Source organism: Callorhinchus milii, unplaced genomic scaffold, assembly GCF_018977255.1.
Source record: "Callorhinchus milii isolate IMCB2004 unplaced genomic scaffold, IMCB_Cmil_1.0 Scaffold6, whole genome shotgun sequence".
Classification (NCBI taxonomy): domain Eukaryota; kingdom Metazoa; phylum Chordata; class Chondrichthyes; order Chimaeriformes; family Callorhinchidae; genus Callorhinchus; species Callorhinchus milii.
In genome coordinates, this window is record NW_024704747.1 from 14,170,063 (window position 1) to 14,195,928 (window position 25,866).

The window sequence follows — 25,866 nt, forward strand, 5'->3', positions numbered from 1 at the left end:
TAATGACTACTTAAGTCTCAGGGTGATGGCAAGGGACTCTTTATTGAATCTATTGCTTACAAAGCAACAGAATTTTTGGAACAAAGCTTCAAACCCACATTTCTTAACACAGCAAGTTCCTGGTCTCATCAGTGACATCAATCAGAAGCACTGAACATAGGGAGGTAGACCAGGCACCCAACCTAAGCTGGTACCAGCTCAACCGCTCTATTAATGTTATTGACTTGATTATTGCCTTGTAACTAATTCTAATTGATGCTTGACCCCTGCTGCTACTCAAATTGAAACTCAGGTTGTGCCAGAGCTCGAGGTCTGCAACTGATTCCAAGGAACAAAAAGGAAATTCACAATGTGATCATTGCTGTCAGCACAGAATACTTACCACCCTGAAACTGTTTTATATCCAGCTATGAACTGTGTATCAAATGTCAGGAATGTTACCCCCTCCACCCAACTTGTTAAACCATCCAAAGAGGAACCAGCAGTTTGATTAATCAGTATCAGATGTTAATGGGGCCGAACGGGAAAGGGATTGGTCCTGTAATATCGTCTTCATAAATGTTATAAATATATCATTATTTTGATGTATTGAAAAAAACCAACTTTTAAAATCGCAACATATTTTCTTAATAGGTTTATTATTCACTTCATGGCAGTTTGTGGAACATTGTTGTGTGCAAATTGGCTGTCAAGTTCGCTCACAAAATACTCAGTCACACCACTACAGTAAATCCTGTGGAGCCCTTTGAGATATCTTGATGGTGTGATAAGACAGTATATCAATTGCAAGAATTATTTAAGTTAACTCAGGTTCCACTCCTTATATTTTTATTGCAGTTACTTATTTAATTTCAACTATATCCAAAGTAATTGGATATTCTAATAGTAATAGTAATTCTAATTATTTATGCAGTATCTATCTTCGTTAAAAATGTATGTGTCTTCTGTTTTACATGCAGGGAGTCTCAGGTCAAGTTGATGGTGAAAGGTTGGGTATGCCAGCTCTCCAGCAAGGGCTCCCATTGAACACTTCATTTATTGCTGGTACTCATCTGCCACACTACCTAACAACAACATTGGACAAAGATGCCAATACTGGTCATGCTCCTCTCTTACAACACATGGTTTTACTGGACCAGTCTACACCACAGAGTCCATTAGTAACTGGTAAGTCTTGTCATGAATGGTTTGGTCATATATTGAGATCTATCTCTTCCAAGGTACAAAGGGTGCAACATGAATTATAATAACCATATTATTGGGATGCATTGCAGCTTTACAGAAATTACCTTTTGTATAGGAATGTCATTGGATTTTTGTTGTATTTGGAGCTTAGAGCAGATCTACCAATCCTTTACTGAATGGAATTTACAGTTGTGACTTTAAACCAGGTCAGATTCTGGCAGATGGTGGAAGGTGGGTATGGAAGCTGAAATAAACCTTCCTACTCATTTGGTTGCACCTCAAGTTAATGATTACAGGCTGCACTGCTATCTATTTAACTCGCGCATACTATTTGGCTCTAGGACTTCTTCCCAGCTTGTATTCTGCGTACAATATACACAAAACTCATTGAGGGGGCCGGGGGGGAAATAAACCACATAAACCAAAGGGTAATTATTTGTAACTGTTTGTTAAAAGGTAAGTGATACGCTGGCCCAATAGAAACATGCAGAAATATTTGCCAAATATTTCGGGGAACTTTGCAAATCTCTCGGAAAATTACAGGGTTTATTGGTGCTATTGAGGTACATGTTACTGCTACACTTTTTCACTTTGTTGATAAAAACTAAACAAAGAAATCATAGAATCATAGAATGTTACGGCACAGAAGGAGGCGTTCGGCCTATCGAGTCTGTACCGGCTCTTTGACAGAGCAACTGACTTTTATTAACCCCACTCACCAGCTTTCTCCCCATAACCCTGCAAACCCGTCTTCTCCAGATACCTATCCAGTTCTTTCTTAAAAGCTGTTATCGAATCGGATTTCACTGCCCTTTCGGGCAGATCATTCCAAATTCTAACAACTCGCTGAATGAAAAAATTTCTTCTAACCTCCCCTCTGCTTCTTTTGGTTGATATCTTAAGACTGTGACCACGAGTCACAGACACACCTACCAGCGGAAACAGCTTTTCCCTATCTCGCCTGTCGAAACCTTTCATGATCTTGAAGACCTCTATCAGGTCCCCGCATAACCTTCTCTGCTCTAATGGGAAAAGTCCTAACTTTTCCAGCCTGTCCTCATAGCTAAGCTTCCCCATTCCTGATTTAACAAATATTAGATTGTTTCAAAAAGAATCATTAATTGCTTCTTTAACAAAAAAATGGGTTGCCATGGAGAGAGACACACAAACTCACAGACAGAGGCACATTCTCAGAGAGACACACACACATTCATAGACACAAAGAGACACACACACACAGAGTCACTCATTCACACAGAGACACTCATAAATACACACAGATATGGAAGAGACACAGACACACATAATGACACAGACAATCACAACAGCGGGGCATCCGAGTGTAGCCCATTTGCCACTTGCGCATGCACGTCCGGAGCCTCTCCGCCCACAGTGACGTCAGGTAAACCGCACGAGCAGCACGCAGGCCATAAACTACATTTAGAGTGGGTTTATCACAGGTTTATCGCAGGTGGGGCCGTTTGTGGCGGCTTCTGCGGAAAAATTGCTGCCGCACTTTTCTATTGTCCCAGGTGATAAGTAAACTCTTCTAGGACAGAGTTTGAAACAAAAGCACAACTTGTATTTACATAGTGTCCTTTACCGGGGGAAATTATATTTAAGTTAGCCCACAAAATAGCCAATTTATTTTGCAGTATATTCTATGAAGCACTTGGAGACGTCACAGAAACATGATAAGGACTTATATCAAATGCAAGGGTTATTATTATAGCAACTAGGGGACCTAAAATAGAATTTAGGAATTGCTACTTAATGCAGAGGGTAGCAAGAATATGGAACTCGCTGCCCAAAGCATAGGTTGAATCAGATAATCAAGTGGATGAATTTAAGAGGAAGCTAGATATACACATGAGAGAGGAAGAAGGGTGTGGAGGGGAACAAGGAGTGAATGGAGGCTCATGTAGAGCATGAACACCAATTATGGACTAGTTGGACCGAATGGCCTGCTTCAGTCCTGCACAATATAAATGACTGAGAAAACAGTATAGGCTGGAACCATTTTGGCTTCTTAACTTATAAACAAATCCATGTAATACTTTGGAAGTTGCTAAACTAAATCCATCTGAATATGTGATAAAGGACACTGTTCAAATCTAATGGAAATCCAACATCCTGATTTTAAATAAACATGAAGCTCCAAATGTGAACACTAACATTCCTAAATCTAAGTGGTCTGGTGTCATTAATGCAGTGGTTATCATTCAAGTAAACTATAAATATGGGACAGTCCTCAAATCTGACATTCTACATAATATAGAGATGACATTGCACATTTTTTGCTACAAAACATAGGAGACATTTTCTTTCAAATAAACATTTGAAGGAAAAAATTGTGTTTCAATTCCTGAAGAAAGTAGTTGAGCTGGTGTATTTCTTAAGTGAATAACTAGGAATGCCTATACATTTGAATAAAAGGAATGTAACCAACTAATGTTCTGAACTTTTAAATATGCTGCTGTTGATGAATAGAATTAAGACTATGGAGGAGAACCTCTGGTTGAAAGATGTAACTGGCCCAGGACAATGAATGATTGTAATCTTTTTGGTGACACACAGCCATGTTGAACATGTGCTGACGCCGTTCGCCATGATTTTTCCTATCCTGTTCAGGCAATGGCTTTGTCACCACATCCCTTTGCTGCACCCTGATGGTGGGTGTGTTAAAGTGTTGACCTGAATATTGCCAGACTCTCAGCATGTAAAAATTGAATATGTCTCTTTAGCCAATTACTGTACATACTTATTTCCACTAGGGAACAAATTCATTTAATATTTTGTATCTGCCCAGTACTATGTTGATGCAATTATTATTTTGCAATTTGTATCTGAAGATATAAAGTAATAAATTTGCAGAGAGCCTTTTTAGTAAGAAATGGCTGGCTGTAAGAGATTTGTTGCCACAATTACTGAACAGCCATTTTTCTTCCTCCTCTTTCCTCTTCCTCCTGCTGTTTTCTGCATTATATCTTAGACTGGTATCTTTCAGGATTGGGAGCATTGCCCATTCACCCACAGTCGCTTGTCGGCCCAGACCGAGTTTCACCTTCCATACACAAGCTTAGGCAGCACCGTCCACTAGGCAGGACACAGTCAGCACCACTGCCACAGAATGCACAGGCCTTGCAGCAGCTGGTCATCCAGCAGCAACATCAGCAGTTCCTGGAGAAGCATAAACAGCAGTTCCAACAGCAACAGATCCATATCAACAAGGTCAGTACTCGGGTAGATGCTGTGCGAAGTGGGCGAGTCAGCTTGTACCATGCCACATTGTGGACTTCTGTAGCTCAATGGTTAGAGCACTCACCTCGCAAGCGAGAGATCTGGGTTCGAATTCCTGGCAGGGCGAAACCTTGGGCAAGTTTCCTTACTCCACATGCCTGATAATAATCCCTCAAGAAAAAAAATAATAATAATTTGATCACTCAATCCACGACTGTTTGTGGGATGCTGCTGTGCGCAGTTGGCTGCAGTGTTTCGCCCACAAATATACAGTCAGTTCACTTTACAGTATATTCTGTGAAGTGCTTTGAGACGTCTAGAAGATGTGAAAGTGCTATATCAAATACAAGGATTATTATTATTATATCTAGTCCAGTTCAGCCCCCTCAGCAGTACTGTTTAATCTGTCTTATTTACAAAGGTGCGAAAGTGTCTACCTTAATAGGTAATGAGTGAATGTAGTTCAGTTTAAAGAAAACTATTATCTGTAGTTGCATTTCTTTGTAAATCATCGTTTTCCAGCATCGGTGCAGAATGTTGGTTAACAGTCTCTTTTGACTGTGGGATGATGGATATCTGGCTGTCAGCTACAAGGCTGCAATTTGAGACAGCAGGACTTTGAGATTGAATCATACCCTTCACCTCACTGCCAGCTGTTTATTATTACATGTCCTGCATGAAGAGTTCCTTTCTGTATTCCTTACTGTACATAATGGTGTATGCTCTGTTCAATGGAAACAGGAATGTAGATGAAAGTGTAACTGAAAATGATGTGCTCAGCGTTATTGGTAAATAAGACATAATGTAGAATATACAAAGGGGTAAATGTGGAATTTTGTTGTGTAAGTAAACCAGACAACTCACAAAGAAGTCACAAAGAAGTTGCAAAATTTTTCAAGAGCTATTTGCTTTGGTTATTCTACTTTTAACATTAATTAATATTAATAATATATTTCAAAGAGAAATGTTTTTGATTTTGTTTCAGTTGAGATGACAAGTGAATGAGGCTATTTGTAATTCCTTCCCCATAAATCCTCCTGGACTGATTTCTAGTTTCTTTTGCCGATTTTAAACTTGTAGTTTGTCTCCAGAGGTAACTTGCATTGATACCTAACACTGAGTCGGAGATCCTGTGGTTACCTGTACATACAGGAGATCTGACTCAACTCACTATTATAGATGTTCTACTTATTTGATATAGCACCTTTTACATTGGAACAACATCTCAAACTGCTTCACAGGATGTATGTGTGTAAATGTGGCAGCCAGTTTGCACACAGCAATGTCCCACAAACAGCCATAAAGTGAGTGACTAATTTTATTGGAGGATTACTGGACAGGACCTCAGGAGAAACTCCATTCTCATTTCTAATAGTGCCATGGGTTCTTTAGCATCCACCTGAAAGGGCAGACAGACACAGTTTACATCTCATCTTCAGTGATGATGTCAAGATCCACTAATACATAAGGATAATGTCATTTAATGCAGGTGGTCATCTCCACAGGTTATAAAATGCTTCATTTGGCCTTTTAGGATGCCTGAACCAAAAAAAAACATTTTGACAGCTACAATGAAATTCTGATCAGTATGCATTTGGGTTAAACAAAAGTTGTTACCTCACAGTGAAAGGTAGCTTAATTTCTATATAAGGAAATGTGTACCCGTTAGCTTGCTGCCTTCAATAGAAAATTACTGCCAAATTTTCTGATTTTAAAAAAGGTTCTGAACTTCGGCCTCAGTGCATGTACTGAAATCTGGTTATAGAATATCTTGTATTTCTATGAAATGGAAGGTCATGCATAATATTCTATTCCTTATCTGGAGATGCACACTTTCAAGGAGACTGTTTGCTGCAATAATTATGGCACAGAAGCTACTGAAATACGTTTATAGACAAGTTATGAGATATTTAATAATAATCTTTGAATTGGACACAACGACAGTGACAATATCTCGAGATGCTTCAAAAGTAATTGCTGTCAAATGAAGTGACGATTTGTAAGTAAGTGCAGCAGTCAGTTTACGCACAGCAATGTCTTATAAGCATCGAATAAGTCAGTGACCAATTTATCTGATGGATTGCGGTCCAGGAAAACAGATGAACTCCCTTCTCTTTCGACTTGTGCTGGGTTCCTTCATGTCCACTTTTTAACATCCACCTGAACAGGCAGGCAGGAACTCAATTTGTTCCGAGACACAACCCAGTATGAAGAGCATTACATAAATACAAGTTATTGTTGGTTATCTCATTTGAAGGACACCATTTCTGGCATTATAGTAATCCTCTGGCACTACACTAGAGTTTCAGCCTGGACTGTGAGTTCAAAGTCCTGATTAATGAAATCTGCAGAATGGCTCTTATACCGCAGAGACTTTAGGAGCAGTGTTTAAACAAAGAGAAGTTAGCAGTATCAAAGGCATGAGATGAAATGGGTGGGTGAATGTCAGTCCCATTAATGTGGATGTGCGGTTGCTGCCTCTAGCTTCCTGACCCACTGGTGAATGGGTGACTGCTCAGCAGGGTGAAGTCCCAGTTTCACTTGCAATGGAAACCTGGGTAAACAGCTAATGACACCAATTACTTTCACAGTTTGGCAAAATTCTACTGAGAATAATTGCACTTCTTTAGACTTCCTTTTGTCTTCGGTGAACAAGTACCTATTGATTTATGAGGACTGGATTAGTAAAATAACTGGGTACGTGTAATTGTAAATCTGTGTAGTTATTAGTCAAGACTTGGGAAAAATTCTAATTTATAGTTCAACATATTGCTCAGCAACAATGATGCAAAATTTTATTTTTTTTGTTTTGGATTAATCCATAGTTACAAAACAAGGAATTGTTGCAAATGATATTACTGCAATATCTGTGATAGCTGTGCCTTGATCTTTATGTCTAATCCAATTTACTAGGTGAACATGATGTGTAAAAATAGTTTAAAAAAAACTGGAATGAGTTGTCATTTAATCAGTGCAGCAATTTGGATTACTAACTCAATGGTAGCACTCAGTTAGAAGATTGTGGGTTTGAATCTTGACCTATCGTCAGTTATCTGATATCAGATGATTGTGCACTTCTGGATTAAGGAGGAAAAAATCCACCAGCGTTCCAGATGCTGACCACATTCCAGAGTCCCTGTCTGGGAAGGTGCAAGTGTATTGATGAGGACAGAATAGGACTCGGCTGTTATAATCTTATGGTCAAATCTACAAACTTTCCAAGATCACAAATGTATGATGAAGATGATGTGTGGAATCATACTCCAGCAGCAGGAAAAAGGTGTTGGAATCCCTTCAGAAAGGGGAAGGAGAATTTGGAGCAAATATTTTCCATTTCTACTCTATTTTGATGTTATAATGCAGCTTATGGGATCCATAAAATCATAAAATCCTAGCCAACTTTATAATGGGAAATGATTATGGCGCCAATAATCAGATGATAATAATGAGAATAATAATAATCCTTGCATTTGATATAGTGACTTATCACGTCGTTGAGACGTCTCAAAGCATTTTTAAAGTGGATTGACTGTATTTTGTGGACGAAGTGCAGCAGCCAATTGCGGACCACAGTGTCCCTCAAACAGTCATCAATTGAATGTTTTTTTGTTACCCAAAAAGTGATCCCCCAATCGACTAACAATAACAACAGAATTACATTTGTATAACACCTTTCACGTGGGGAGGAGTCACAAAGCGCTGGACAGACAGAGCTACGGATCTGAGCTGAGGGTCGGGGTGTGGGAAGGTGGGGGGGGAAGTAGGGAGATAGAAAGCACGGTCTTGAGGTGGGTCTTGAAGGTGGAGAGGGAGGGGTGAGACAGAGGTGATCTGCAGCCTGTGGACTAACAACAGGGTTCCTACTTACTGCTAGGTAAACAGACATGTGGAGTAAGGAAGCTTGCCTAAGGTTTCACCCGCCCGGCATTCAAACCCAGGCCGTCATCCTTGCGAGGCGAGTGTACTAAACATTACAGGACTCCACATGGTCTATTGCGTAACTGCTCAAATTACACAAAGCTTTTGTTTTGTTCAGCGTGTGCTTTGGAATGTGCTGTAGATGTTGGGATCCACACCCCAATTGTGCTACAAGTTAATAAAATGTGGGATTTACTGTATTGTTGCTGTGCTGCTCTGGTTTTCTTGCTGAGATTTCATCATATATATTTGATTTCAAGACCTTCCTTTACAAAGACGATATCAGCCGCATTGCATAGGTTATCCAGTACTTGTTCATTGTTTATAGACTAGAGCCAAGATGAGCCGATTGCACAACCTTCTGACGTCAATCGTGTACTTCTGGACATCTGCCAAAGGGTTCTGCAGACGCCTACTGTTGACCATATAAAACAGAAGTATTCATGTGGTCTGGTGCTGTGGTTGTCAAGACAACTCTGTAGCCTTGCATGCGTCTGCTGTGACACAGTTAATAATTAGTATTCATTGCTGGCATTTTCAGAATTGTCTTTTCCTGTTATTTGGTCAGTATATTGATTTGGCCTTGTTCCTAAAATAGCTATATCTGAAATTTGGATTATTTTAGAAGAACTCTTTGATACGAAATCTAACATTTAACAAATGTGGTGTTCACAGCCTATTGATTTAATATGACGTAGTGTTAAGTATATTTATTTACCTGTATTCAGTTTGGAAACAAAATCCTATTGTTGCACCATCCCTGTGCCTTATACCTTCAGTACTGACTTTACCAACTTCTCTATTATATACTTGCCATTGTTGCACAGCCTGTTCTGTACTCAGGACATCTGAAACATTGAGATGCTTAAAAAAGTATAGATGTGTCCCTCTCGCATCCAACATTGATGATACATAATATCTGGCAGTGTGATACATTCCCAAGGGTTTGTGTTCATTCCGACTGAGCATTTCTCTTTTAGTTCACAACTTTCCCAGGATTGCTAAATTGATTTACTGCCTTTATTGCTGAATGCTAGCAATCTTTTATCCTATTTGTATACATGAGCATTGAGATTTTTAAACTTCTCCCATCTTTACTGTGGAATTTTCTGATTTCTAATGCTATTGTTCCTTCTGATTCAGAAGTGAGAGTGCAGCCGCAACGCCAGACTGACACATTGTTATGAGCAACAGTCTGGGGAAAAAAATTCAAGTGGCTGTATTTACATTTAACATTGGTAGATATATGGAAGCTTGAATGATTTGGTTCAGAGATGGTGGTGGAGTACACAACCATAGGTAGTCAGGGCTAGAGTGGGAGCAACACTCCCAGGTCTATTTACAACTCACCTCTTTGTGGGATGGAAAGCCCTGAGGAGGACCACAGCCAGTCATCCAGCCCCTCCCCTCCAGCTCACAGGCCCCTCCCCTCCAGCTCACAGGCTCCTCCCCTCCAGCTCACAGGCCCCTCCCCTCCAGCTCACAGACACCTCCAGCTCACAGGCCCCTCCCCTCCTGCTCACAGGCCCCTCCCCTCCTGCTCACAGGCCCCTCCCCTCCTGCTCACAGGCCCCTCCCCTCAGCTCACAGGCCCCTCCCCTCCTGCTCACAGGCCCCTCCCCTCAGCTCACAGGCCCCTCCCCTCCAGCTCCTCCCCCAAACTCCACAGCAGAGCCCATGCAATTTCGGTCTGGCCGACAGCTCCTTGGGGTGTTCTCACCCGTGATTGACCAATAGAACTGTCGGCGTGCCTGTCTTTATTCAGCCCCTCCATCCAAATATATTCCCACCTGTGATGTCAGAGTGAAAGCAAAGTGAAAATGTTCAAATTAAACGCTGAGGATATTGGGCTATTTATTTACTCATATTTGAATGACAGTAAATGCCACTTTAATACTGATATTTAAAATGCAAAGGCCTCAGTTTTTCAAGAATAAAACAGCCAAAATTCATGTTCATGCTCTGAGTCTAGGTCACATGAGATGTTAAACTAAGGTCTTGTCTGCTTGTTCAGTTGGATCTCTCCACCACGTTCGACACAGTCAATCACGTCATCGTCATCCACCATAGTGGGACCGCACTAGCCTGTTCGAATCTTACCTAGCAATCCAGCTTCACTTTGTCTCCTCAAACTGTTTCTCCTCCCAGGCCTGCCCAGTCACCTGTGGCTCCATTCGTGGCCCCCTCCTCTTTCTCATCTATATGCTCCCTCTTGGCGATGTCATCCACAGATATGGGGTAAACGTATGTAGATGACACACAAATCTACTCCTCCTCCAGTTGCAACTCCAGGTCCGCCGATGTTCTCTCAGCTTGTCTGGCGGACATCAGGACCTGGATGAGTGAAAACTTGTTGCAACTAAATGTTGACAAGACGGAGGCTATACTCAATAACTCCCGTCAACTTCTTCTATTCTGTTGATCTGACCTCCTCAACTTCCCCGGCCTATCCCAGAACCTAGGCATCAGGTTCAACCCATAGCTTTCCTTCCTTTCCCACATCCGGTCCCTGACTGGGACCGCTTTCCTCCATCTTCGCCACATTGCCCGCCTCCAACCGTAGCATACCCTTGATGCAGTCGAAACATTCACCCATGGGTTCGTCGTCTCAACTGGATGTCCTCCCGACATGAAAGGTGCTTTACAAATGTAATTTTGTTGTTGTTGTCACCTCCCAATTCAACTTGTCAAATGCTCTCTTTCCCCAGCTCCACCATGCACAAGATCCAGCTGATTCAAAAATCTGCCGCCCGCTTACTCACCCACAATAAACTCTGTACCCCCATCATACCAGCTCTAGCCTGGCTTCACTATCTCCCTATCGTTGAATGAATTGATTTCAAGATCCTCACACTCGTTTTCAAATCCCTTCATGCCCTGGCACCTCCCTACCTCTCCGATCTGCTTACTCTACAACTCACAACCCGCTGCCTCTGCTCGACTGGCTTCAGCGTTCTGCACGTCCCTCATGCCCTCCGTTCTACCACTGGTAGCCCCCGAAACTTTGAAACACTCTTCCTCTATCCCTCCTCCTTGCCCCTTCCTTCATCATCTTCCGGTCGTGCCTGAAGACCTTCCTATTCGACCGTGCCTACGGTCACCTCCCCGGCTCAGCGTCGTGCTCAGTCACGGTCAAGCGCTTTGGGACGCTACCCTGCTTGAGGGGCACTATGTAAATACAAATTGTTGTCGTTGACATTTAATTACCTATGGACCTATTTATTTAAATAACAAGGAAGTTTTTAACAGTATCCTGATCAACAATCCCCCAGAGATTAAAAACATATCGTGATGACTGTTTCTGAGAAATTGACTGTTACGTTTGCATACAGAATAGTTACACTTCATGGAAATATTTTGTGAGATCTTTTGACAAGATAAAATATAAAATGCAAGGATTCTTATTGTTCCACTTATTGTTAGAAGATGATTATGGACATATGGATCTTTAAATTACCCCCAATTCAATACTGAATGTGCAGCATGTGTGTTGAAGGAATTTAGATTACTCTTCTTTCTGAATTTATCTTCTCATATCGGTCAGCTGGGTCTAAATATTTTTATTACTGTTGCCCTGTGATGCACTGCAGGACATTCTGCTGATATGTCTGAGTGTGTCCATATACACACACTTTTACCCTATAAGGTGGAAATGCTTCAAATACTCGCCACTGAGTAATTGGTGTTTTCTTCAGGTCAGGATCATGTAAGCAACATTTGAAACTGAAGACAGAGGAAGGGAGGACTTATTGCATTGTGAAGGGTCAGATATGTGGGAGTCCTGGTAGCTGATCTCTACACTGCATTTTCATTTTGCTGACAAAGATGTAAGAGTTTTGTAGGAAATGGCACGGTGAACTTTCCAGTGACGTTGTGCCTTGTGGTTGTACATTAAATGCTGATTGTGGGGTTGTAAGGAGATGTTCTGAGTCCTTATGACTTTCTCTTATCTGTTGTCCCATAAATAATATAGAGTTTAATTTCCTGAACCTGATAGCTCACAGACACTGCTAAACCATTATGAGTAGGTAGGTTTTTATTGCTCAAATACCCTTGTTCAAAATAGCAAGAGTTGACAATATGCATGCATTATTATAGGAAATTGTCTTTCATGAGGGTTCAGATATACACTAATGCAGTCTGAGAAGGAATGCCGTTAGCAGTTCATACAATGAAAATAATTGTGCTTGGCTAATGCGCCTCACAAACCATTTAGATAATTCCTTCTACTGGCTGTTCACCCAAGTACCTGTGTTGTGCATATTTATTGTCAGCCACACCTACTAAATTCACTGTTGTCTCCAATTAACAATACACTGACTTGAGTTTTGTTTAAATCACAGTAGAGAACAAAACATTTCATAAAGATTCTGCTCTCAACAAATCAGCAGGATTAAAATCTCTTATCATAAATGCTTTGAGCCCTTAAAATAATGTTGGTTACTTAAAGATTCAGTTGCTCTGTTTTCTCCCTGTTCCCCTGACCTGTTCATCATAATTTAGGAAGCATGCTGGTTGTCCTTATGCTATTTTCTGTGAAGATATCCCAGGATTTTTGAGTGGAGGGTCAATTTGAGGAATGTGCAGTTAGTGCAGTCACAGTGCTGACCTCTGCTCTTCCTCTCTGGGTTCTTGCAAATCAGATGCAGAGCTAAAGGGCAAAGAGCAGAGGATTGCTGTGAGGACGAAAGCCAGAAAACATTAATATCTGGATAATGCTGGAATCAGCAGGAGACTATTGCTTGCAAAATGGGCGTCCTCTTTTACTCCCCCCAAAATTATTTTATGCAAGTGCTTAGAAGCTGCTCAAGTGCTGGCATTCATCAAACAATTCAGCCTGTACAGTAAAGAACATCGGGTGAATTCTCCTAGGTTTAAACGTAAAAACTCAACTACAAGTGCTGAACAATGAACTAACTGTTGTATAGGGATCAGTGCCCAACCCCCACAGTTGTGATTTTGGCTAGGAATGCACAGTTAACAAAACTTTTGTAGCAGAGCAAAGCATTCATTCAATAAAAGAAAACTTTTTTTAGAATATTAAACGTTTGCTCTTAAATATGAAACTGATATCATTTTACACTTGGCATTTTAGTATCCCGTTTCACTTGAGTTTCTGTGTACAGTGTTTTAAAATGTTAACTAACTAATTATTTCAAATTCAATGCGTCAGTTGTGCTAACTGTCTCTAAGTTGTATTCTGCTAACTTTTCCTTTTAAATTTTGGATTTAAATCAGCAGTGTGTTAGACTGATTGCAGGTTAACTGCACACCTTCAATCTTCAATTTAAGATGATTTGTTTCTTTAGAAGCTTTTCTCTCCGACATAAAGGTTTACAAGATCACAAAGAAGAGGTTCAAGTGTACTATACATAAAGACATAAGGACCATTTAAGTCATTTTTAACTGATTTTGCATTGATTAAATACCAACTATTTTTGCCATCACTGATTTTCTAGCCTGAATTTGATCTTAAAAACCTGATGAGCTATATTTTTCCAGTGATGTTCATCAGTTTCTGAGAAGGTGTGTGTGCATGGTGAAGCTAATTTATTTGTTGTGCCCATTGCACCAAATTGAAAAATAGCCTTTTTCTTCTTGTGGATAACTTAACTTTAATGGGCCTTAACTATACATCTTAGGTTCAAGGTTTTGTCAACTATACCGCACAGGTTAATGACACTTCCAGAATAGGCTGATGTTCAACCAGATGGTCATTAGTTCAAGATGGTCATGCACCTTCCCTCACATTTCAGTCGTGCCTCTACACTGTTCCTTTCCACAAGATCACTTGCCCTTTCCTAAGGCTACCAGAGCACAATCCACTTTCCTATGATTGTACTCCTAATGTGAATGATTTTATCCTTTTTCTAAAAAGAATTCACGCATTCTCTGAACTCTGACAGCAACAACAAAATTACATTTATAAAGAGCCTTTCACATCAGGAGGATGCCATAAGGCGCTGGACAGTCAGGGGTCAGGACCCGAGAATGGGGGAGGGATGGGGTAGGGGTGAAGGAAGGCAGAGAGGTGGGAGGGCGACCGAAGGCATGATCGAAGAGGAGGGTCTTGAGACCGGCCTTGAAGGAGGCAAGGGAGGAAGCGAGGCGAAGGGCCTGTGGGATGGAGTTCCAGAGTGTGAGGGCTGAGAGGCTGAAAGACCGGCCACCGATAGTAGGGCAGGTCAGGCGGGAGACATGGAGCAGGCCGGAGCCCGCTGAACAGGGGGAGCGGGCAGGTTGGTAGGGAGTCAGCAGGTCAGAGAGGTAGGAGCGCGCAAGGCCATGGATGGCCTTGAAAGTGAGGACGAGTATCTTGAATTCGATCCTCTGAGGGATGGGGAGCCAGTGGAGTCGGGCGAGGGTGGGAGTTTGACCTTCCTTAATTGCAGTGTGGCACTTTGCTCTATGTTAGAAGTGACTAATTGAAATATTGTGCTTTTTAAGTCCTCCATTAGTTTGACTTCACTTTAGTTCAAGTAATGCAAGTGTGTGTTATATTCTACCAGTAAAAAGTCACCCACAAAATACACAGTCAATCCACTTTACAGTATATTCTGTGAAGCGTTTCGAAATATCTTAAGACTTGATAATATAATATGTCAAATGTAAGGATTATTATAAGTATAGAGTTTCTTGGCAAAAGCTGATTTACTTTACTAAATTAGGAACTTGGGTATATTTTGAGTAATGTAACACAAATTATACAGTCAGAAGATGAGTTTCATTGATTTGAATGAGACTTAAATTTATTTGTGTAGTCCTGTAGCTTAGTGGTTAGAGCCCTTGCCTCGCAAGCAAGAGGATCTGGGTTCGATTCCTCGGTAGGGCGAAACGTTGGGCAAGCTTCCTTACTCCACTTGACTCTGTTTACCTAGCAGTAAATAGGAACCGGTTGTTAGTCGATTGGCGGATTGCTTTTCTGGGAGTAATAATCCCTTCAAAAAAATAATAATAATTTGGTTACTCAATCCACGACTGTTTGTGGGACATTTCAGTGTGGAAAATGGCTGCCGTGTTTCACCCATAAAATATACAGTCAATTTACTTTACAGTATATTCTGTGGTGCACTTTGAGAGATCCCAAAGACATAATAAGGCACTATATCAAATGCAAGGATTATTATTATTTGTTTACATTTGAATTTAGAAATGACCAGTAATATAGTGGACAGATCTGCAGCTTAAGCACAAGGAGCTTACAGGTTCGAATCTCAGTTTTCTGGTCTCAGCCAGACATGGGGTCTCAGTTAGCCCTGGTCCAGTGTTTGGGAGGGGAAAACCAGTCATTGTTCCTACTCTTCGTCCCTCCTCCCATTTCTCATACTAAACTTGTTCTTGTAAGGAATGTAAGATTTTTGACCCGGATGCATTTGTAATAACTGACTTACTGACTATTGCAGTTTTGTTATTTGCCAAACCTATTTATTTTCCTTCGTCTCTGTCTCTTCTCTCCCCCCCCCCGTTCCCCCGTTCCCCCCCTCCCCCCCGTCCCCCACCTTTAACAGCTTATCCCAAAGCCCAACGAACAGGCCAGGCAGCATGAAAGTCATCCAGAAGAAACCGAGGAGGAACTCCGAGAGCACCAGGCGATGCCTGATGAGCCATACTCAGAGCGGAGCCCCAACCAAAGCGAATGTGTATCCCTGAAGAAGATGGTGCAGGTGAAACAGGAACCCATTGAGAGCGATGAAGATGATGAAGAGCAGCGAGAGCTGGAGCAACGAAAAAGGCATGCAGAGCAACAACAGGAACTTCTTTTCAGACAGGTTTGTGTTGTGTGGTGCAAGTAGATCTGCGCCCGGATTTGCGTCACGTGAAGTGGTACAGATTCTGACACATTTATACTTTTTTGGCTGGAGGAATGTAGATGAAAGATAAGACTTGCCTTCTTAGTTAACCTTATCCAGAAACTGATTCCAGTAGTGTTATTATACATGCACATAATGTGTTTTGTTTCTGCATTACTTAGTATTTTGAACATGTTTTGTTTGTTTTCACCGAAGTTTGAGACATCTGAGATGTTGTTTCTCATCAATGTAGTTTGCATTTTATTAATTATCAGTCGTGGTTAGTCCCATCAAAACCAGATCCCTAGCTTGTTTGACGGCTATTACGTTTTACCTAAAAAAAAGATAGTCCTGTAGCCAGTGTTTTATTATATTTTATACTTGTTAAAATAATAAGTAAAATACTTTGGACTATGGTTGTGTGTGTGTGTGAGTGTGTTTGTGGCCTCCATATGATTGTATCATCCAATTTCTTTTTTGCAAATAATCATAATAAGCAATATTCAGGAACATTCAGCCCTGGGATGGATCTGATGCAGCACTAAACAAGCATTTTTTTTATCAGCTCATGATTTTCTTACTCTCTTGTTCAGGTACACAACCAGTGCCAGTTCCAATGTTGTGTCATTGAGGAGATATTCATATGCTGTTTCCACATAATACTCGAATATAGAATTGAAGTTCTTTGTTTGTGAAGGTTATTGATTTGTTAGCTATTGTGATGTTTCAGAAAAGTTTAACAAATGGTAGGTGCCTGCTGAAGTTCATACATTAAGTTTCACAGGGAGTTAATAAGCGTTACGTCTAAGGTTGTACACTGGTTTTGACACTCAGCTAAATAATACAATTGTCTTTCCAGGATCTCTCTAGGCTTTTGATTGCATTAGATCAGTGTTTATATGGATAAACGCTATTCCCTTTAAATTGGGTCTCTTATAACTCCTTGTTTTCTGTCGAGAGATGCCTAGGTAGTGACCTCGGTCTTTTAAGGAGACTCATTTGAACATTTTGTTTCTGTTGATTTGTAGGTAGTAGAAAGCGTCTGTGTATAACCAATGAGGAAGCCACACTGTCATATTTTAACTCCATAAGGGAGTTAATCTGCTTAAAATCTTGGGGTGGGGGGGGGAGTTGCACATCTAAAGCTGCATGAAGACATGTGAGACGTTGCTGGTAACTTTCACAGGTACAACAAGTTGAAAGTATTGCAGGTTGAAAGAATTCTAATTAACTGCATTTGAGATCTTTGATAGTCCTTATCCCCTTGAGGGACTTTCTGTTTGGTAGCAATCCTAGGTGGGGCATGCTTCACTGAATTGAAATATTTGGGAAGCAGAAAGTGACTTATTTGTAAGGGAGCTCATTTTATGATCTAGATGAAAGGCTGTGCCTTTAACCATAACGTTTAATAAATCAGATAACGTTAACCAATGGAATCTATCTGTGCAGATGGAACAAGACTCCCAGGCCCCCAATGTCAGTGATATCATTAATTTGTCTGAAAAGCAGAGCTGTTTCCTGATAAATCTTTAAACTTTGACCTGATTGACCTGCCAAGTGCCTTTCCTAGGGCAGAGCAGAATCAAACAGGAGGTTTCGTGGAAAGAAAGAAAAGGATAAAAAATTCCCTCTGTGTCCAAAAAAGGAAAGAACCGCACTTCTAAATGAGAAGGGTTGTTGTTCTGCAGGACTCTGTTATTTTGCTATTGCAAGTCGATTCATTTGAAAAGCAAATCAGAAGATAGAACATCAAAGGTCTTTAGATATACTATGTTATTTCTGAATTAAAATGGTCAAATCAGATTCTGGAGTTTGGAAGGAAAATATTATACCAGAAATCAATGAAAGGAGCTCATTAGTGAACATCATATTTAAACTCTGTTACGGCTAGACCTTTGATGTACTGTGAAGACCACTACCTAAATCCTGATTAGTACTGTGTGGGGAGAGGCAGGTGAGAGAGAGGGCAATACCATTCCTTGCGGTTGACACCAGTATATTTGGGTTCCTGGAGGAATTGACGGTGAGTGACACAATTACTGTATGGAATGCGACTTCTACCTATTTACATGGCTTTGATATATCTGGCTGGAGGAGACTGCAAAGGTGAACTGTTTCTAACCGATGGGTAAAAGTGAAGAAAATGATGTTATGTTCATTAGAAAGCTTAAAAAGCTGTAACTTTACATTGGCGTGTCCCACATTTATCAAACCTACCCCTAGGAATAGGACTCATATAGGCTTTAAACACCCACCTTAAATGAGAAGATATTGATGTCATTTATAACTGAGAAGGAAGGTTCAGTGCAGTTACTGTAAATTGCCTGTGTGTGGATTCTACAAGGAGCATGTTATAATCTAAATGTCAATAGGTCTTAGTTAAAGCACAGTCACTTATCCATAAACAGTGAGCTAATAAAACCTATATTTCAGCTCTGAAAAAGAGGGGCCTGTTTTATCTCTAATGAGCTGGACTGCTCAGCTAGATTACAAATTGCCCTGTATACAGTTCAAAGCATGAGGGGCTTGGTCATTAATCTGTCTACTTCAAAGCCCAGCAGGTGTTTTTCCCTTTAGTTTCTCTACACAGGTTTACAGTGGAACCACGGGCAGTCCTATAAATGTTTATAGAGTGAAGGAAGGCGAAAACACAAACAAAAAAATGTGCAATTACCTTGTAATGTGCTGCGGGAGGAGGATGGGAGTTGGGCTGGGGGGGGGGCGGGGCGAATTGCTAACATTTGTAGTTTGCTCATTTAGAACTTGTACACGTCTGCATAATTGAAAGGGTAAATTAAACGCAAACTTCCGAAATAGGTTTTGAAATCCATCCTTCCCCAAATTCGTAGGCCGAAAGTAAATACTACTACAGTAGTGGCATAATTGGATAATTTATTTAAAATCAAAACAAGTACTAATCCTGCATCAAGTGTACAATTGTAGGCTACTATAATGATTAAAAGTGGTTGATCTTTCTTGCTACATTGCTACAAAATCATTCTGTATTTTGATGTTCCTCAGCCCACGTGATTTGTTGCCATTAACTAGCCTGTAATGTTTCATGTATGACTGATTCTGGCGAATTGTTTTGGTTTTGAAACTAATGTAATTTTTATTTGCCCTCAGCAGTTAAACACTGAGGTTTTTATTTTGATGTTCTGTGTCTCAATCGCACCCCCTGCAGGGGAGTGAAAGTACAGTCAAAAGGTTGGATGTGTCTTCATCTGGATGCATCTTCTTTCCAATTAATTTCTTTACAAAAACAGAAAGAAATTTTGCAATTTAATATAAAAAGCCCAGCAAATTCTTTTCACAAAGCTCTCCAAGACGCTGCCCCGCATGAAGGGCGCTATATAAATGCAAGTTGTTGTTGTTTATACTCACCCACAAAACATTCCCTACACATTACTGTGTGTCCTATGAAATGCCCTCCTGTTGTGAAAGGTGCTATACCAAATTTAAGGACTATTATGAGATTTGTGTTTTAAGTAGATGATTTTACATAGGCTGGTCGGAATGTGGACATCTTTGACACAGCCTGCTATTGGGTAGAGTCCATGAATTCCGTGAGAAGGGAATTGAATAAAAATGCTGGAGGGGAAGAATATTGAGAGGCATGGAGGACTGGAGCAGGAAAGTGCCTTATTTGGAGTGAGGGACCAGCATAGATTTGGGTCGATTGCTTTAATCGACAATAATTGTCGATTGCTGTGTTCTAACATGGTGATTCCCCCACCCTCTTCTGATGGCAGGAATTCTTGGACTTCCTTGTTGGACTTCCAGTTCGTCCTCTCATACATGGCCCAAGTGATTTCTCTTATGTATTGATAGGTGGTGAGGAGAAGGCTCATAACACATATCTTCATCCAATGTCCTTTTGCCTTTACAGCAGTGTTATTGAGTAACATGGACATGCTAGCCTAAATATTTCAGATTAGGCAAAATTTTGACTTATTGTAAAAATAACAATCCTTACATGTGATATAGCACCCTTCAGGTTTGGAGGTCATCACAAAACACAAATAGGATTTACGATAAATGTAGTAAGTATTTTTGTAGTTGAACACAATGCACAACACTATCCCATAAACAACTATTTTTTGTTAAACTTCCAATCATCGTTTGGGACTTTTAGTATTAACAGCATGCTGATGTTCATGTGTGTTTTTTTTTGTCTCCATGGTAAAGCAAGCCCTTCTGCTGGAACAACAGCGCATTCATCAGCTTCGCAATTACCAGGCATCGATGGAGGCAGCAGGGATCCCAATCTCCTATGCTGGCCACCGCCCCCTCTCCCGGGCACAGTCCTCACCTGCTACTGCTACTTTCCCTATTACCGTTCAGGAACCTCCCAGTAAACCCCAATTCACTACAGGTAAGAAGCTTGTCAGAATTGGGATGGCTCATTTTCTTATCTACTTTTTTCAAAAATTATTGCATGAATTTCTATTTTACTGACTCTCCATGCAATAGTTGAATATCCTATTCTATTACTCACCGCTAAAATGGCAATTATAATCACAATTGATTCATATATACAATGAAATGAACAAAAGAAAGCAATGTTCCTTTTATGTCACCCTCCTGCTCCTACTACTTTTGAAGCTCCAGCTTTAATTTATACAGTCATGTCCTACTTTGCCCCCCAAAAAAATATGTTTCAGACTGTTGGAAACCTTTATGTAGAGTACAAACAGCAGGATTCTAGGTGTTAATATTTTCAGAATCATTATTCATATGTTTCATATTTAAGATCTCCCTTTATGATTGTTCCCTTTGAAGGCACTTTATGAAAGAGAAACGATGGAGAGATGAGGCGATAGAGGTGCTCATCAGTAAACCCTGCTTGTGTTAAAATACATAGACTTCGCTGTTTTGATTGGTTCTGCACATGATAAAAGCGAGCAAGGATATTGGATTCGAGTAGATAGCTCCAATGGGGAGCTCACACCAGCACAGACAACTATGGGCCAAATGGGCTGCTTCTATTCTGTAGAATATAATTCTAACAATTCATACTGGAATAAAGCAATGGTATAATAATAATAATAATCCTTGCATTTGATATAGCACTTTTCACGTCTTCTAAATGTTTCAAAGCGCTTCACAGAATATGCTGTAAAGTGAATTGACCATATATTTGTGGGTCAAACGTGGCAGCCAATTGCGCACACCAGTGTCCCACAAACAGTCGTGGATTGAAAATGACCATTTTATTATTGTTTTGTTTTGGAGGGATTATTATTAGGTGTGTGGAGTAAAGAAACTTGCCCAAGGTATAGCACATAGCCACCTTAAACATAAGAATATAAAAAATGCTGGATGAAAAAAAGCCCAAAGCCCATCTAGTTCGCCTTCCACCTACTGGTGGTCATATGCACATATGTCCCAAACTACCTATGTACTATATCCCATAATGTTATTTCCTAAAAGAAAACTATCGAATCTGTGTTTGAAAGAATCAACATATCTGCTTCAACCGTCTCCCTAGGGAGCCTGTTCCACAGGTTCACTATTCGCTCACTGAAATAGTGTTTGCGTAGATTTGTTCTGAATTTACTCCCCTTCAATCGCAGGCTATGTCCTCTGATTTTACTATTCTGGACAAGTTGAAACAGTCTATCATGATCTATATTGGTTGCCCCTTTAGAATCTTAAAAGACAGCAATTATGTTGCCTCTCGATCTTCTCTTTTCCAGCGTGAATATGCCCAATTTACTTAGTCGTTCCTCATAGTCCAATCCTTCCATTCCCTCAGTCATTTTGGTTGCCCTCCTCTGTATCTTCTTGATTTCTCCATTATCCTTTTTGCACTGCGGTGACCAGAACCAGAACAGAATACCTTGCTGTGCTACATTGGGGTGCACAGTTGGCTGAATGCTTGATCTGTATCGTGGCATTTGAGGAAATCCTAAGTCTTGAGTCGTGTTCTGAGTGCTTTTCTCGTTTCTGGTGCCCCTCTTGCTTCCTGTTTATTGCTGACTTTTCTCCCTGTGACAGGACTTGTGTACGATACGCTGATGCTGAAACACCAGTGCACCTGCGGCAACACAAATCGGCACCCAGAGCATGCCGGGAGGATCCAGAGCATCTGGTCCCGACTCCAAGAGACAGGGTTGCGGAGCAAATGTGAGGTAATTACTGAAGCAAGCTGGAAGGAACTTCCCAATCTAAGCCAGTACCATAGCACAATGCTGTGACAAGATGGAAAGCACTTCAACAACTTACACTGGTATAGACCTTTTCACATAAGTTGAACGTCTCGTAGTGATTCACAGCCCCAATGGGGAGGAAAGGTAAGAGAATTTGAGGTCAAATAGATAAGTTTTTAGGATTATGTAGTAAGAAAAAAGCACAATACCTCAGGATTCTTGAGAGAGTTTCAGAAAGGAGAGGTATCATGGCTGAAAATGTGACCACCAAAGGTGGAATGTAGATGGGCAAACAATAGGACAGAGCTTGAGTGAAGGGTACAGGTGGGAGAGCTGCCCTGGAGGAGATTGGAGAGATGGTCAGCCAAGATCATTAATGATCAGGATTGCAATCTTACCAGTGGTACATAAACAATTCTTAATAGTTCATGTTATGTTTTAGAATTTTACAGTGTACGAGTCCATTTGGCCCATCGTGTCTGTGCTGGCTCTTTGAAAAAGTTATCCACTTTGTCCAACTCAATTATTCAGTGTACTGAGACACCTTTGAATGTCCTTGTCCATGGTATTCAATGGCAAAGTTGCCAATTTTCTTTTCAAGACTTTTCATGAGCCATTCCTGGTTTAGAAGTGATATGGTCACATCCACTTTGTAGCTGGCAACGAGGAAGTTTCTACAAATTACTTGCCCATTAAGCAACTGTTTTTAACGGAAATTTGGCCGTGGTATGGTGATTTCTATGCTAGTTTGAAATATTACAAAATGCAAAATGAATGCAATGAAACTATGTGACATAAAAATCTCCTCAAGTTTTGACACTAAACCTGGTCAAAAATGTATACTTTTAAGCATTTCACATAAATGTTCCAAGAATGTACTCGAATGTTTGTTTGTTTGTTTACTCGAAGAATGTTTGTTCTCGTTTGGTAACCTTCATGTACAACATTGGAATTTAGGAACAAGAGAAGACTGTTCAGCCTGTCAGGCGCATGCCCTGTACTCAATCAGTATTATTCCGTATTGTCAATAATAAGAATATCATTATTATATTATTGTTAATCCATTCTTGGGGAGCTTCTTATCAGAAAATTCTAATTGTTTTCCTGACCCATTTAGAAACGTTATTGTTTATCACACAATACCCGTTTTTTCCTCTTTCCTTTTCTCTCTTCCCCCCAAATTTGTGAGAGTGGTGGGAGAGACAGAAGGAAATGTGCTGCTCCTCAGGTGAGGAGACTGCAGTTGGTTTAAAACCTGGAGCATACGGCACTTAAGTGCAAACATATTTATTTTACAATTTCAAAGACTTGCAGCTCACCGTGATGCTGGCACCAGTCCATTTGAACTTTTACCTACACAGGACTTTGCTGGTACATGGAAATATTGAACAGTAATCTCATATGGAAGATGTATAAATAGAAATGTAAGCAGTGTTTGCAAAGTATAGAAAATATTCTTTCCTTATGCCAGATATTGTATTGTATGTTAAGAAACATGGTGACTATTTAGGTAACCTTACTGTGATGGAATTGTACCTTTTGCAATGTATGTATATCTGTATATTATTCTTCAGGGTCTGTTCTGCATCCTTCTGCCTTGTTTAGGATATTTTGCTACCACAACATGCCCTTCTGAGCAAAGAATGTCTTATTTTTTCCTATTCTTTGAAGACCTATTTTGTCAGTTTCAAGTCTCACCATTCACTGTGACTTGTTGCCTGATGACTTGCAATCCTCCTTCAGCCACCCACATTCTTGACTTTATTCCTGCCTTTGATTTGAAATGGAATAAACGCTCACATCTGCCTCGTTGATTAAGCTGTTTCCAATAAGCTAGATTTTCTCTTTTGTGCCAAACACTTATCTTTTCCTCAACAATTATTAATCCCTGGTTTGCTGAAGACTTAATTACTGGTTTCTTGAAGCACCTTTCTGACATTCTTGGGGCAGTTTACAAGAAAAAGTTCTATTATTTGTGATCCTTCTCGCACTTCTGTTCTCCAAGCTCTCTTCATCAAAGTCTCTTATCCTTCGACATTCTGTTGGTAATATTCATCTCTTTCCTTTTGTTATTCCCAATTGTCCAAAACTCTATCCAGCAACGTTTACATCTTCACTTCATTGCAGACTTATTATTACATCTCCTAACTAAGTTTGGTACTGAAAGATTTTGATTCTTCCTGATTTATCTTTGTCCTTGACCATTTGCCTAGGTTTCTTAATATAAAAACATACATGGCTATATTCCACATCAATATTCCTCTACTGAGTAATCCTGTATTGTGCTAGCAGTATACGTAAGGTTATTATTCCTATTCAGGGTTAACTTCAAATATTTGGACAAGCTGCCACTATATAGTTAGCTATTTTGTTGCAAGGGTTAACTTCTGTTGATGCCAGTGTCAGCATTCTATTGTTCTTTGTGCTATTTTATTAATACTTTTCGTAAAGTATTTATACTTTGCATTTGTTATCCTTCATGCAAACAGTTAATGTAGAAAAAATGTGGATAAGCCCTTGACAAATTTTGATTTTGAACAACATCTGTCAACGTCTTCACTCCTGCAAATCTGAACTCCTCAACCTCCCTGAGCTCTCCCTCAGTCTCACTGAACCAATGTGCAATCTTGGTGTCCGGTTCGACCCCCAGTTGTCCTTTCTCCCCCATATCCAGTCCCTGACCAGGACTGCCTTCCTCCATCTTCACCACATTACCCGCCTCCGATCATACCTTACCCCAAATACAGCCAAAACCCTTGTGCGTGTGTTTGTCACCTCCTGCTTGGATTACTCAAATGCATTCCTCGCCAGTCTCCTCAGTTCCACTATTCAAAACATCCAGCTCACTCAGAACTCTGCCGCCCACATACTTATCTGGACCGAACTCCATACCCACATCTCACCAGTTCTGGCCAGGCTCCACTGGCTACTCATCATCGAATGGATCGACTTCAAACTCTTCACACTTGTGTTCAAATTCCTTCACTCCCTGGCACCTCCCGACTTTTCCAATCTCCTCACTGCCCAATCCACCACCTGGTGCCTCCACTCGACTGGTATGGCCTCTTGCTTGACCCTCGCATCTTCCGCTCCACCATTGGAGGTTGCACTTTCAGAGGTTACTCTGTCCCTCAATCCCTTCACCTTGTCCCCTCTCTCCCCTTTTTCAAGTCCCGCCTAAAAACCTTTTCGACTGCTCCACCACAGCACCCACTCCCCCAGCTCAGAGTCAGGCTTCACCACTGTTAAGCGCTCTGAGACTACCCTGCGTGGAGGGTGCTATTTAAGTGTAAGCAGTTGTTGTAGGAGGAATTACTTCACGTAGAGGGTAGTGAGATTGTGGAAGCAGTTGCCTGAAGCAATAGTTGAATCAGATTGTGTAGATGCATTCAAAAGGAAGCTAAACGTTCAAATGAGGGAGAGGGGAATAGAAGGTTACGGGGAGAATAAGGAATGGAGTATACACACTGCACAGACTGGTTGGGCCGAGTGGTCTGTTTCCGTGCTGTACATTCTTTATCATTTCTCTTTGTTTTATACTCATAACTTGTACTCGTCACACATAACTCCATTATGTGTAT

General features: G+C 40.6%; 1 protein-coding gene across 5 annotated transcripts in view; it reads left to right on the top strand.

Annotated features, from left to right (window-relative positions):
• LOC103186688 (histone deacetylase 4) overlaps positions 1 to 25,866 on the top strand; it is a 279,511-nt gene that overhangs the window by 209,794 nt on the left and 43,851 nt on the right. For 3 of the 5 annotated variants that reach the window (XM_042336162.1, XM_007905869.2, XM_042336164.1), the window contains 5 exons: positions 960 to 1,167; positions 4,178 to 4,416; positions 15,852 to 16,112; positions 20,322 to 20,508; positions 22,134 to 22,267. In XM_042336162.1, coding sequence (XP_042192096.1) covers positions 960 to 1,167; positions 4,178 to 4,416; positions 15,852 to 16,112; positions 20,322 to 20,508; positions 22,134 to 22,267 — 1,029 coding nt within the window. The remainder of the gene's footprint in view (positions 1 to 959; positions 1,168 to 4,177; positions 4,417 to 15,851; positions 16,113 to 20,321; positions 20,509 to 22,133; positions 22,268 to 25,866) is intronic. The other 2 variants (XM_042336163.1, XM_007905870.2) reach the window with 1 other exon arrangement.